Source organism: Theropithecus gelada, chromosome 10 (genome assembly GCF_003255815.1).
Source record: "Theropithecus gelada isolate Dixy chromosome 10, Tgel_1.0, whole genome shotgun sequence".
NCBI lineage: Eukaryota > Metazoa > Chordata > Mammalia > Primates > Cercopithecidae > Theropithecus > Theropithecus gelada.
In genome coordinates this window covers 25,593,407-25,607,447 of record NC_037678.1, presented here as the reverse complement: position 1 = coordinate 25,607,447, position 14,041 = coordinate 25,593,407, and the positions used below count along the sequence as shown (strand labels likewise).

Here is a 14,041-nt window from a genome sequence, read left to right as displayed (position 1 = left end):
GAGGGAGGGAGGGAGGGAACGAAGGAAGGAAGGAAGGAAGGAAGGAAGGAAGGAAGGAAGGAAGGAAGGAAGGAAGGAAGGAAACCTCCAACCTAGTTCTAGTGGCTGACAGATGTTCACACTTCAAGGGCCTGTAAAATCAATTATAGGGACACGCGCACATCCACTACTGACTGACTTTCTATTCTTCGAAGAAATGACAGAAAAGCAAAACTTCTGTCTACTACAGGAGCAACAGTCACAGCGCTCCCACACGGGGATTGTGTAGCCCGCATGGGATACACAGAGTTGAGAAATTCTACCAACAAGTCAGGCTTTTTTGCTTTCATTTCTTCTTCAATAAAAGGGGAGAGAAGAGCTACCTTTTGCAAGGCTGCTGGAGCATAAAGTGAGTTTGCAGGCGCATGATGTCTGGCACAGAACAGGGGGCAAAAGGGCCTCTTTTCTCACCCAAATTAAGTGCCATTTGGTCCCAGGACTACGAGACACATTTGTGAGAGTTGGAGGTGGGCAGGAGAGAGGAAACTCAGCCTTTCCCTCGGCATTGCATAATACAGTTGGCATTCTGGTGCAATTTGGGAGACTGGGACGTGGTTCCAGCACTGGCTTCCTGTGTCATGTGGAATTGAAATGATCATTTTCTGTGCCTGCTTTCCCCAGCCTTGATTCCTCAAGGGCTTCAGCAGCCTGGGTTTGCTCACTCCTGCTTCCGACACTCAGCACCGGTGAGTGCCACCAATTGGATTATCAGCCCACTTGGCTTAGCTATGACACCAAACACAGCAGCAGGTTTGGGGGTGGAGGAGAGTCAGAAAGCAGAGATTGGCTGGGTGCGGTGGCTCACGCCTGTAATCCCAGCACTTTGGGAGGCCGAGGCGGGCAGATCACGAGGTCAGGAGATCGAGACCATCCTGGCTAACACGGTGAAACCCCATCTCTACTAAAAATACAAAAAATTAGCCGGGCGAGGTGGCGGGCGCCTGTATTCCCAGCTACTCGGGAGGCTGAGGCAGGAGAATGGCATAAACCCAAGAGGCGGAGCTTGCACTGAGCTGGGATCCGGCCACTGCACTCCAGCCTGGGTGACAGAGTGAGACTCTGTCTCAAAAAAAAAAAAAAAGAAAAGAAAGAAAGCAGAGATTAAGCAACACAGGGCCACTGGTGAAATCCAAATGAATTAGTAGTATTGTTAATGGTATTGTACCAAGACCAATTTCCTAATTTTGCCAATGTGCTATGGTCATGTGAGATACCACCATGTGGGTGAAGCTGGGTGAAGGGTACAGAGAAACTCCCTGGGTTATTTTTGTAACTTCCTTTGAATCTTAAACTATTTCAAAAATGGAAGGAATGAAGGAAGGAGGAAGGAAGGAAGGAAAAAAGGAAGGATAAAAAAGGAAGGAAGCAAGAAAAGAGAAGAGGGAGGAAAGAACAAAAAGGAAGGAGGAAAGGAGGGAGGAAAGAGAGAAGGAGGAAGGAGGAAGGAAGGAAGGAAGGAAGGAAGGAAGGAAGGAAGGAAGGAAGGAAGGAAGGAAGGAATCTGTTCTTTATGCTGCTAAGGTTGAGGAGCATGCCCACCAGGTAACTCTTGGTGAGAGGTCTGGTACCTTTAGCACTGCCGGATCCATGCCTGGAAACGCGGGCATCCTCTGAGGATGGCTGACGGGGGTCCTCTCAGCTTTGGGTGGCTTCTCCTCCTCATCTGACTCTTCCTTCCTGGGTGATTTCTCTTCTGTTGCAAAGAAAAGGGCACTGAAGTCATCGGCAGCTGCCTTGTATTGAGGTCCTAAGTGCCAGATTATCTGCACACAGTATCTCATGCAATGCTCACATCAGACCTGCACAGAAGATGCTCTGGCCCATTTTACACATGAGGACCACCCAGGTGCCTGCTTTCATGCTCTCTTCTCACAACTCTGCTTCTTGCCAGGAGACACTGACAACAGGCAGAGTAGGTTTTCTTTTGCGGGAGGGCACAGGCAAACCCATCTCCTGAGCCCCTGGCTCACTCCAAGTCCGGGAAATAGAAGGAAATCTTTGGCAGAGGCGGGAAAGTAGACAGGAATGCTTTCAGCCAACAATGCACTGAGGTTATGCTCTCAGAGGAAAACATGGAGAGCTTCGTGTGTCTTGTGGAAAGGCGGCCCCAAGGTGGACCAGGAAGCCACTTTCCTCGACCCTGGCTCCCCTTTCCGGGACTTAACCCCAGCCCCGTGCTTGAGGCTGAGCTGATCACTCAAGCTTTTGGGTGATGGGCTGCCTGTACCCTCTTCCAGGAGTGATATGCGAGGAGTTTCTACTTCCCCGAAACCGGGATGTGGCATGGGCACAGTGAGGATTGCAGGAGGGGGCGGGGATGAACGAGGCAAGACCCGGTGCTCTGGAGCCCTTGGGCTATCCAGGGAACTGAGGTACACTAAGAAAGCACAGATCCCGCCTTCCCCATCCAGCCCTTGGCCAGCTCCTCAAGGCTGACGGGAGCCAGAGGTGCTTCGCCACATTCCAGCTGGGGGTATTTGTGTGTTTTTGTCCCTACTATGGTCTTCATTTGCTCCAGGTGGATTAATAGAGCTTGGCTCAGAAAACAAAGGAAGTGTGCAGAGAGGTCTCACCTGAGGCATTTACACATTTCGTTTAATAACAGAAATGGGATAGGAGCAGGAGAGAGAACTCTCCAAGCATTTCTTCAAGGTATCTGGTCAGAAGCAATGCCCCTCATCACTTAGCTCAGAGCCTGGTCTGACATCCTAATGTTTGCCATGGGCAAACCCCAAATGAACAAAGGCACCTACAAGACGTTTTTGAGGACTAAAGGCTGTGTGTGTCTGGAGAGAGTGGGCAGGTCAGCTGCTCTAGTTTCCATTGCAAGAAGATATTTTGTTTCTCTCTTTTCTTTTTTTTTTTTTTTTTTTTTGAGACGGAGCCTAGCTTTGTTGTCAGGTTGGAGTGCAGTGGTGTGATCTCAGCTCACCGCAACCTCCGCCTCCTGGGTTCAAGCGATTCTCCTGCCTCAGCCTCCCAAGAATAGCTGGGATTACAGGCATGCGCTGCCATGCCCAGCTAATTTTTGTATTTTTAGTAGAGATGGGGTTTCACCATGCTGGCCAGAATGATCTCAATCTCCTAACCTTGTGATCTGCCCACCTCAGCCTCCCAAAGTGCTGGGATTACAGGCGTGAGCCACCGCGCCCAGCCTGTTTCTTCTTAAAAGTCTTTCATGGCTCTCCATCTACAGATGAAATCTAACTCCTTAGTAAAGCATCAGGGATATCCATGATCTGGCCTCTGCCTACCTTTCCAGCATATCCTGCTATTCCCAGCTTGAGCAACATGAAACTGCTTAGAGATGCTCCTGCCACACACACAGAATGTTCTTTCTACATCTCTGTCCCTTTGATCCTGTTGATACTTCTGCCTGGAATAACTTTCCCTAACTCATTATTACCCATTCTTCAAGATTCAGCTCAGGTTTTGATACGGTAAGCAGCCAAAGCAGTCCTTAGAAGAAAATGTGTAGCCTTAAATGATGCATTAGAAAACAGAAAAAAAGATTGATAATATATGAACAGATCTTTCAACACAGGAATATAGAAAAAAGACCAGCGAGCAAACCTAAAGCGAATACAGGGGTGAATTTAATCAAAATAAAAGCAGAAAATAGTAAAACCTTATTAAGCTATGTCTCTGTCTCTTGTAACTCAAAGACCCTCAATTAATACGCTAACCTTCAAAACACCGTTTTACCTAGTTTCTGATAAGTTCTGCACAACAAGAAATCAGTTTCCTATGTAATTGTGTTCTAATGATCTACAGCCTTCCAAGTCAGGAACTTTTTCGTAGGGCTTAGTCTAAATCCTTCCTGCTGTTCGATGTGCTGTCTGAGGAGGAGAGAAGGCATGGCGTACCCGTTGAGTCTTTGAACATCCATGTGTTGTCAGCCTCATCCTCCAAAGGCGATCTGCTCTCGGACTCACTGAATCGGCTGCGCCGGAGGGAGTGGGAGATGGGGGCCCGGCGGCGGCTTCTCTTGCTAAGCTGCACCCGGGTCTTCAGGGCACTTGAGTCGAGGACTGAGGTTTGCTTTGGGAGCAGCAGGGAGGAAGAGGAAAAAAAGCAAGGGAATCATCAATGGAGGGTACCACAACGAAGTCGGTGGTACACAGCTTCGTTGACAGATGAGAGGCTATTTAGGTGGTACCCAGGCCAGCGCTAGGAGATAAACAGTGTCTCCTTCCCACAGTGGCTTCCATATTTAATAGTAACCTAACATCCAAAGCCTAAATTTCCCTATAAAACATACCCCATAGGCTGATGACAAGAGCCAGGTGGAACAACGAACCTTGAGCACCCTAGTATAGTGCCAGGCTGCCTGGCACCCAGTAGGCACATAATACTAATGCCTTTTCTCTCCCAGTGACATCCACCACACAAGTATGTAATCTACAGCAATGATCAGTACACAGCAGGAGCTCAATAAATGTTTGTTTGTTGAATGAATAATGGATTCAACATCTAACTAAATCCTTCTGTCAACCGTATTCACACAGAGTCCCCAGGTTGAGAGGTTCTCTGTGGAATTCCTACTTTACTCACATAATCTAAGGTGCAGGTGGGAAGGGAGGACGCAACATCAGACGTCCATTTTCAGGCATCCCTGAAGACTCACTCTGAGCTGTGACAGGTGGGGGCTGCCAAGTCACTACTATCCCCAGTGAAAGGGTGGGGAGTGCAGACCATCTGGGTGGGCCCCGGTAAGGAGATGGGAAGTGCCTGGCTCAGAAGTCTCCCGGGAGACAGCAGTGAAGTGCTCAGAGCTTGGGTTCAAACCCAGCTGGGTTCGAATCCTGGCTGTGTGACCTTGGGCAATGAGCTTCACTTCTCTGAGCCTGGGTGTCCCTATTTATAAAAAGGAGATAAACAGTGTCTCCTTCCTACAGTGGCTGAGAGAACTCCCTGCACTCAGGTGTGGAAAGCTCTTGTTTCAGACAGAGCCTAACGAAGGCTCACAGCCAAGAGCTCTTTCCGGCAAGCTCATGTTCTTACATGAAATGTTGATTTCTTCCGCCTAGGTCCACTTTGGAGAAATTCCATCACCCAAGGCCTTCTAAGTCAGTGATGACAGGCTAATTTCAATGAATCATTTCCCAACGATGGTAAGTAACAAACGCCCCACTAGGGGTGGTGGAAGGAGGTGGTATTCGCATAGCTACTTCCCAAACCAGCCACAGTGCTGTCTTGTGAGGAGACTTGCATGGTACCAGTGAAAGGGGGGAAAGACGGAAATCAGAGAGTGCCTGCTGCACCTAGAGGTAGGCTCGCTTCTTCGGCCACTTAATAGAGCCAGGTTTTCAGACTCCAAGAGAGTAGGACAGAATCACACTGACAGAGGGGCTGGCTTGGAGGGGAAGATGGTGCCACCCTTGCATCCTCACCCTGGTACAGACACTAGATTCCTTAGTGCCCTGCCTCCGCCTCCCCATTCAGCCTCCAAACCGTCCCTACAGGAGACCTAAATCGTGGTCGGCACCATACATAAACCTCAGTATCCCCACAGGAGACCCAAATCGTGGTGGGCATCACACATAAACCTCAGTATAATTTCAGTAAGCGTTAGACCTATGCTTAGGGACACCAGCATTTAGTCACTCCATGGCCACTTCGATTTGCTAATTTGCAAAATGGGCAGGCCAGTTTTGCTTCTGGGGTTATTAACATGTGCCTGGGCCAGTGGTCAACACTCAGTGACTGTTGTTTATCATGGACGTCAAGAAGGAACCACTTAGTGTTCTAGCAGGAAAGCTCATGATGCAGTGACATGGTGCTGGCATGTAACGCACATAGTAAGATTTCAGTTCACGTCTGTTGAGTGAATAACTGAATATATCACCCAACCAAATCCTGATGACACCCAGGGAGGTGGGCATGGCCACGGTCATGGTTATATAATGGGGTTCCCCAGTCAAGACTGAACTTGTGTCTTTCTTTGTCTCTGCCCTGATCTAGAGGTGCCAGCGAGAGACCTTGGCCATACATTGAAGGTGAATCCCCTTTGAAGCCCTAAAGGAAGCCCTTTTTCTAAAGCAGTGGTGCTCCTCCTCTGGGGAAATGTGGGTAGTCATGGCCAAGTGTGTAGGTGGGAGGCTTTACTGCCAGGAGAGAGGGCCCCTTTCAGATTTCGCAGACGTTCCATCCAACGAGTGGGCAGGTAGCCCTATTGTCACGGGAGGAGAATAATGACATCACCCCTGGGTTTCAAGGGTTGACAAGAAGACCTGCCTGACCCCTGGAGGTGGGGCTCCCAGGGGAAACGAGGACAAGTTCTGGTCTGGAAGGTGCTAGAGCAGCAGACCGTTTAACCTGCTACGCTGGGGCAGCTGACATCCTGGCTGTGCTTGGGACCTGAAAGAGCTGAGTGCTGGGGGCTGTCCCCTGGGACCTCCATGAAAGGTGCCCATGCCTGAGGGGGACTTTCTGTCCTGGAAGAGCCACTACAGAGAGAGTTGGATCCCCTGGTACCAGGGACACTGTTCTACCAGCAAGACCTCAGTGAAAATGTTCAGCAGAATCATTCTGAGCAAACTCCACGCTCTTCATGCTTGGAACCATAAACCTCAGGGTGACTTCCAGGGTTAAGTGGTCAGACTCCCTGCTTACCTGGCAGGTGAGGGCTTAGATCAGTTTTAATTTGAATATATGCAATTGTATTTGAGGCTGTGGAGCTGATGGTACTGGTTACAAGTGGATAAGGAAATTGAGGCTCAGAGAGGTAAAGACATTTGCCCCAAGACACACAGCAGGCATAGGGCAGGTCCAAGATACATGCATAAGTGAGTCCCATTTCAAAGACGGTGCCTTCTCTACCCACTCCAAGGGTCCTTGGCACACAGATCCTACACCTGAAGTGGCAATTCACAGAGAGAGGCTGGAATTTCCATTTAAGAAGAAATGCTCCTGGCTACAGACTTACATCGATGAAGGAGAAGTCATCCACTCTCTTTTCAGGGCAGGTGTCCGGTGGGGGCGGCCCCTCCATCCCGTCGGTGGATTCCAGGTCAGTGCTGGAGCGGTCCACGCTGGTGCTCCGCTGGTCCCTGGAGCAGTCATACTGGTCCCCGGCCGAGGTGGGCTCCGTTTGGGAGGACAGAGAAGACAAACGGCTACTGGGGGGCTGTTTCCTTGTCGATGTGGCACTGCTGTCTGGGGACTCAGTGGCCAAGCTGCAAAAAAAAGGGAATGAAGGGAGACAAGGTTATGGAGAACATTTCAGAGAATGGGATTTCAAGTGAAGGATGCTGCAAGCAGCATAGCTTGGGGTATGTTTTATAGGCCAGGTAACCACAGACAGAACATCCCAGCAGAAGACCCTCTTTGGAAACAGCACAAGATGTGCCACAGTGAGGTGCCGTTTAAGCCATTGCCTAGAACACCTGGCCGGGTGCAGAATGGGAGGAGTCAGTCCTGTGCCACTCAAGACCCTCTAGCCCTGCACTGTCCTGGATGGAAGCTGCTTATCACAGGTGACTGTTGGATCCTTGCAAGGGAGCAAGTGACAGAGCTGAGATATGCCCTGAGTATCTTACACACTGGATTTCCTATATCTCACACACTGGATTTCCAATACTTTGAATGGAAAAAAAGAATGCAAACTGCCTCGTTAATAACTTTTCATGTTAACTGCATGTGGAAATGACAGTATTTTGGATCCCTTGGTTCTGATAAAATACATCCTTAAATTTAATTTCACTTGTTTCTTTTTATTCTTTTGTTATAGCTACCAGGACATTTTAAATTACATATGTGTCTTGCATTTGCAGCTCACATTATAATTCTTTTTTATTTATAATTGGTACATAGTAATTACACATGTTTCTGGGGTACAGAGGGGTGTTTCAATACATGTATATATTGCATAAGGATCAAATCATCTATTTCTGCTGGGCAGGGCTGATGCAGATCAAATTGTTATCAGCAGTTACCCATGGAAGAGCAGGTGGTGGGATCTGCATTATTTCATTCACTCATTCATTCAGTCATTTAACAAAAATATACTGAGCATTTACTATGTGCCAGGAATTGGGCTAAAAAAATGTGTCATCCAATCCTCTCCAAAAATCCTATGAGGATTATCCTATAACTGCCACAATCCTACAAGTTAGGGTTGGTGACATGGTTTGGATTTGTGTCCCCATATAAATCTCGTGTTGAATTGGAGGAGGGGCCTGGTGGGGAGAAGTGATTGGATCATGGGGGCGGATGTCCTCCTTGCTGTTCTCATGGTAGTGAGTGAGCTCTCACTAGATCTGATGGTTTAAAAGTGTGTGGCACCTTCCCCTTCTCTCTCTCCTGCTGCCATGTAGGACGTGCCTTGCTTCCCCTTCACCTTCCACCATGATTGTAAGTTTCCTGAGGCTTCCCCAGCCCTGCAGAACTGTGAGTCAATTAAACGTCTTTCCTTTATAAATTACCCAGTCTCAGGTAGTTCTGTATAGTTCTGTATAGTTCCGTATAGCAGTGAGTGTGAAAACAGACTAATATAATTGGCCTCGTGAACTTAAATATTCTTATTCACCTTGTTAAAGGTGAGGAAACTGAGGCACAGAGATGTAAATTAGCTTGCCCCAAGCAGCAGAACTGAGCCCAGGCAGTCTGACTCCAGCGTCCATGTCCTTGGCTCTCTCCTACTTCTGAAATCTCTTCCTATGATAAGTCAGGTATCGCTTGGGTCATTGGAACCATGTAAGATAGAAAATTTACAGATAATTCAAGTCATTAACAACCTCCTGCCCTGCCTCCACCCACATATTAAAAATGACATCTAAGCCAATAGCCTAGCAAAGCCTCCAGGTCATGGGAAACCCTTGCCTTGAGAAAGGACAGGTGGGCACACCTGACAAGTGGGCCTACTCTCAAGACCACCAGGCTGCTCCCTTGAGCAGAACTTTCCACAGGTGTGCTGGCATTTCACCGTGCTTTCTGTCAGCTCTGGGATGATTTTATTACTTGTCATATGGAGGATGTTAGGGTTGTAGGGTGGATTGAGGCAAATCCACACAGGATGAAGGTAATACCATCGAGAGACAGCAGGTGGCACCACTGTCCAAAGCTGGGAGCGCCATGCTCCTGGGGTGGCCAGAGGAGGGGAAGCTGCAGTGTCTCTGCGGGACAGCAGGGAGCGCCCACCCAGGGGTGCACCCAAGTCCACACTCCAGCTCCCACTGGCCCGAGGTCAGAGCTGGGGAATGGAGACCGGAGGACGTGGGTTTCCAGACTCTCAGTCCGGTGCTCTTGCAGTGGTATTCTAGAGAAATTTAAGTAAGCTCATAACTAAACACATGGGAAAACAGCTTTCTCGGGCACTGTAAAAAAACCTTTGCTTTCCGGCTGGGCGTGGTGGCTCACACCTGTAATCCCAGCACTTTGGGAGGCCGAGATGGGTGGTCTTCAGGAGATGAAGACCATCCTGGCTAACATGGTGAAACTCCATCTCTACTAAAAATACAAAAAAAAATTAGCCAGGCATGGTGGTGGGCACCTGTAGTCCCAGCTACTCGTAAAGCTGAGGCAGGAGAATGGCGTGAACCTAGGAGGTGGAGCTTGCAGTGAGCTGACATTGTGCCACTGCACTCCAACCTGGGTGACACAGCGAGACTCCTCTCAAAAACAAAACAAAACAAAACAAACAAACCAACAAAAACCTTTGCTTTCCTTTTACTTTTTCTTACCATTTTCAATTCTATCAACCCCCTCCCAACTTTAATATCGATGATTTATCATTTTTATCACTGTGGTAAAATACAATTTGCCATTGGTCACTGTCATCGTAGAAATTTCCATCATCCCAAAAAGAAACCAGGTACCCATGAAGCAGTCAATCCCCATTCCCTTTCCACCCCCAGAGCCTCATCTGCTTTCTGTCTCTATGGGATTTGCCTATCTTGGATATTTCATATATCATTACCTTTTTTTTTTTTTTTAGACAAGGTGTCTCTCTTTGTCACTCAGGCTGGAGTGAGTGCATTGGTGCGATCTTGGCTCACTGCAGCCTCCATCTCCTGGGCTCAAGTGATTCTCATGCTTCAGCCTCCTGAGCAGCTGGGATCACAGGTGCCCACCACCACACCCCGCTAATTTTTTTTTGTATTTTTAGTAGAGACGGGGTTTCACCATGTTGGCCAGGCTGGTCTTAAACTCCTGGCCTCAAGTGATCTGCCCGCCTGGGCTTCCCAAAGTGCTGGGATTACAGGCATGAGCCACTGTGGCTGGCCCATACTCTTTTTTTTGTTTGTTTTGTTGAGACGGAGTCTTGCTCTGTCCCCCAGGCTGGAGTGCGATGGCACAATCTCGGCTCACTGCAACCTCTGCCTCCCAGGTTCAAGTGATTCTCCTGCCTTAGCCTCCCGAGTAGCTGGGATTACAGGCATATGCCACCACACCAAGCTAATTTTTTGTATTTTAGTAGAGACGGGATTTCACCGTGTTGCCCAGTCTGGTCTCGAACTCCTGAGCTTAGGCAATCCACCTGCCTCGGCCTCCCAAAGTGCTGGGATTACAGACGTGAGCCACCACACCTGGCCCATAATCTTTATGGTTTTTTTGTACTTCCTAATTTCTTTTTTAAAACAAGAATGGGTTCCTCTTATAATTACAGATCGGAGGTTTTAGCAATATAGAAATCAGGAGGTGGGTGGGCTGCAGCAACTCCAGCCCAGATGCCCCCCTGCAGCCAGAATCCTGCCGCACGCGTCCTACCTCTCCCCGCTCTGGCGCTGCTCTGTCCACGTCCCATACTGGCTGTCGGCTTCATGCACGAGGGTGTCAGTGTCCTTGGGTTCAGTGGGCCGCCGGGAGAAACATTGCTTCAGCTGGTCCTGCAAAGACAAGCCAGATGTGAGATTTCTACCGGGAAATGTACTTAGAACCCCCGTCCCGGCTGACACGCAAGTCAGATCGCATGGCCCCCGCTCAAACCCATCCCAGCTCCCCACTGCCCTCCTAAGTGGAGCCAGACATCTTGGCTGGGCACTAGGGTGATCAATCGTCCTGGTTTGCCCAAGATGTCACAGGATACAGGACTTTCAGTGCTAAAAGTGGGCAAACCGGGATGAAGTGGTCACCCTACCTGGCATGTGGGGCCCTGCAGGGCATCGCCTGGCCCCCACCTCAATGGCCGTCTCTCCTCCTCACAGTACAGCCTGGGCACACTTCTCTCATCTTCAGTGTTACCCAGAGTCATGAATCTGGCTAGGGAAACCTCTATGCACCCACCTGCCCAGGTTCCTACCACCACCGTGTTTCCCATCCGCATCACCAGACACAAGATCCGTGCAGCACCAAACTCGGGACAGGCATTGGGCTGAGCTCTTGACATCAGACCACCTGGTTGAACTACAGCCCCTTGACAATCCCATGGGGTGGATCTTATTACAATCCCCATTTTACAGATGATAAAATTGAGGCTTAAAAACATGAAATTACATGCCCCAAGTCAAATAGCCAGTAAACAGCCAGCGAAGTGGACTTCAACCCCCAGGTCCAAACCACTGCACATCAGGCAACATCAATCCCTTGGGCTGTTGCAACCTGGTCTGTTGCTGGTCTCGGCCCTCAGCCTGGGCCCTCAGAGGGGGCAGGCAGGGAGCAAGGGTGCCGATTAGCACAGAACTGACCACAGGGCCAAGCCTGGCACACGGTGGAAAGGCCATAAATCCCCATTGAACGACTGAACTGTTATCTTCCCCCATTTGTCTGCTTCGCAAATTAAAAGCCCATTCCCTGTTATGTGGCCATTGAAATGGCTGCCACTTAGGCTTGTGCTTTGTTGAGTGGGGAGACGCTGGTGCACTCAAGACAAAACCAAAAGTAGAATCCTTGGATGGGCCGTTGGCACGCTGATGACTCAGATGGCCTTGGCTGCCTGAGCTTTGAATGACGCTCTCAATCACCATCTTTTTGTTTTGTTTTGTTTTTTTGAGACAGGGTCTTACTCTGTCACCCAGGCTGCAGCACAGTGGTACAATCACAGCCCACTCCAGCCTCGGCCTCTGGGGCTCAAGTGATCCTCCTACCTGAGACTCCCAAGTAGCTGGGAGCACAGGTATACATACACTACCACACCCACCTTTTTTTAAAAAAAAATTTGTAGAGATGGGGTCTTGCAATGTTGCCCAGGCTGGTCTTAATCTCCTGGGCTCAAGAAATCCTCCTGCCTCGGCCTCTGAAAGCATTGCAATTACTGGCGTGAGCCACCACGCCCGGCCCCAGTCACTGTCTTTTGATGAGGAATTTGGAGATGGGGGTTAGGGCGTAAGACTGGTCCAGAAAGACAAACACGGCTCATCTTTACTCCTTACGTCCTGTTCCATTTGAGGGCAGGAGGCACATTCTGCTGGAATATGCTTCAGATCATCTCCTGTTCAAATACCTTCCAGGGCTCCCTATTGTCCTCATGCTGAAATCCAAGGCCCCTTGCAAGCGAGCCCCCAAATTTCCTGTCTGATCCCATCCCCTACCCTTGCTCCAAACAAACTCTCTATCCCACACGCTTTGGCTTACTATATACTGTCTCCCACACAAGCCTCACACACTCCTGGCCTCTGCGCCTTGTTTGTGCCATTCCACCTCCCTATCAATCCTTCTTACCCAAAGCTACTGCAACCCATGGTGATATCTCCTCCCTAAACTTCTCTTTTTTTTTTTTTTTTGAGATGGAGTCCCGCTCTGTCTTCCAGACTGGAGTGCAGTGGCGCAATCTCAGCTCACTGCAACCTCCACATCCCGGGTTCAAGTGATTTTCTTGCCTCAGCCTCCTGAGTAGCTGGGATTAGAGTCACACACCACCATGCCTGGCTAATTTGTTTGTATTTTTAGTGGAGACAGGATTTCACCACATTGGCCAGGCTGGTCACGAACTCCTGACCTCAGGTGATCTGCCCGCCTCGGCCTCCCAAAGTGCTGGGATTCCAGGCGTCAGTCACCACTGTATACCCTGGATGACTTATCAATTCTACCAGACAGAATGTGACACATAAGTTATTTATACGACAGATATTTACTGAGCACCTACTATATGCTAGGCACCGGTGAACTGGGCGTGGGAGGTCACAGCACAGATGCAGGCTCCAGAATCCTGCAACTTATCAGATGTGCCCTTTAAGCCTGGGATGCGCCAATGTTTCTGTTCCCCTCTTGGAGCCTGCCTGGCATGCAGTAGGTGCTTAATTAATGGAGGTGGGCTGATTGCTCCTCAGCAGTTTATCTTCCTCCCAGGCAGGGGAGCCAGCCTCTTCCCAGGTTATCTGGAACCACACTGAAGTGAGAAAACATGTGTGTGTGGTCCGTGTGGTCCTGCAGAATGAGTGGGCGCCTGGGGAAAAGTCTGCTGTGTGGCCTCAGGGCTCTGGCTTCCCTCTCTGAGTTGCAGAGAAGTTACAAGAATTCAGTGAGAAAATAACAGTCACTCCCAGGGCACAGACACAAATGTGACAGCTCCCAGAAAAGGGCGCAGCACTCAGGAAACATCCCATAAATGGTCACCTCCTTCCCATTCTCTTTCTCTTGCCTTTTGGAGATACTCATGTACCCCATGATGTTCATGTGAATACTGAGAATGAGGGGTATACAAGGACGGGAATTCAGAATAAATCCCTCAGTCACCCCTGCTAAATGGCTATACTCATAGACCCGAATCACAGCTGCTGTCCACTCTTAATTCTACTGTCTGTAGAAGCTTTTCTGTCTCTAGTTACAACATAACACCTTACTAATTGTAAAACATTTAGGAGTAACGGAAAATCACAAAGAACACATTTTAAAAGAACTCATCACCCAAAGACAATATCCTGTCATAGTCCTGCCCAGAATTCTCTCAGGATCCATTCACCTACATCACCATTTTACTGGCTGAAGAATATTTCACTTTTCAGATGCAGCATCTTTCAATTAACCAGTCCCCGAGTGCTGGCATTTTTGCTTGCTGAGGATTTTCTTCGCCACTACAATCAATAATATGACGAACATCCCTGAGGCTAAATCAACACATCTC

General features: G+C 49.0%; 1 protein-coding gene across 1 annotated transcript in view; it reads right to left on the bottom strand.

Annotated features, from left to right (window-relative positions):
- Nucleotides 1–14,041, bottom strand: part of KIAA1671 (KIAA1671 ortholog) — a 174,729-nt gene that overhangs the window by 14,911 nt on the left and 145,777 nt on the right. Inside the window, exons 6-9 of the mRNA XM_025399552.1 lie at nucleotides 10,750–10,868; nucleotides 6,968–7,217; nucleotides 3,906–4,080; nucleotides 1,608–1,732 (exon numbers count right to left, since the gene is read on the bottom strand). Of these exons, the coding sequence (XP_025255337.1) occupies nucleotides 1,608–1,732; nucleotides 3,906–4,080; nucleotides 6,968–7,217; nucleotides 10,750–10,868 (669 nt within the window). The remainder of the gene's footprint in view (nucleotides 1–1,607; nucleotides 1,733–3,905; nucleotides 4,081–6,967; nucleotides 7,218–10,749; nucleotides 10,869–14,041) is intronic.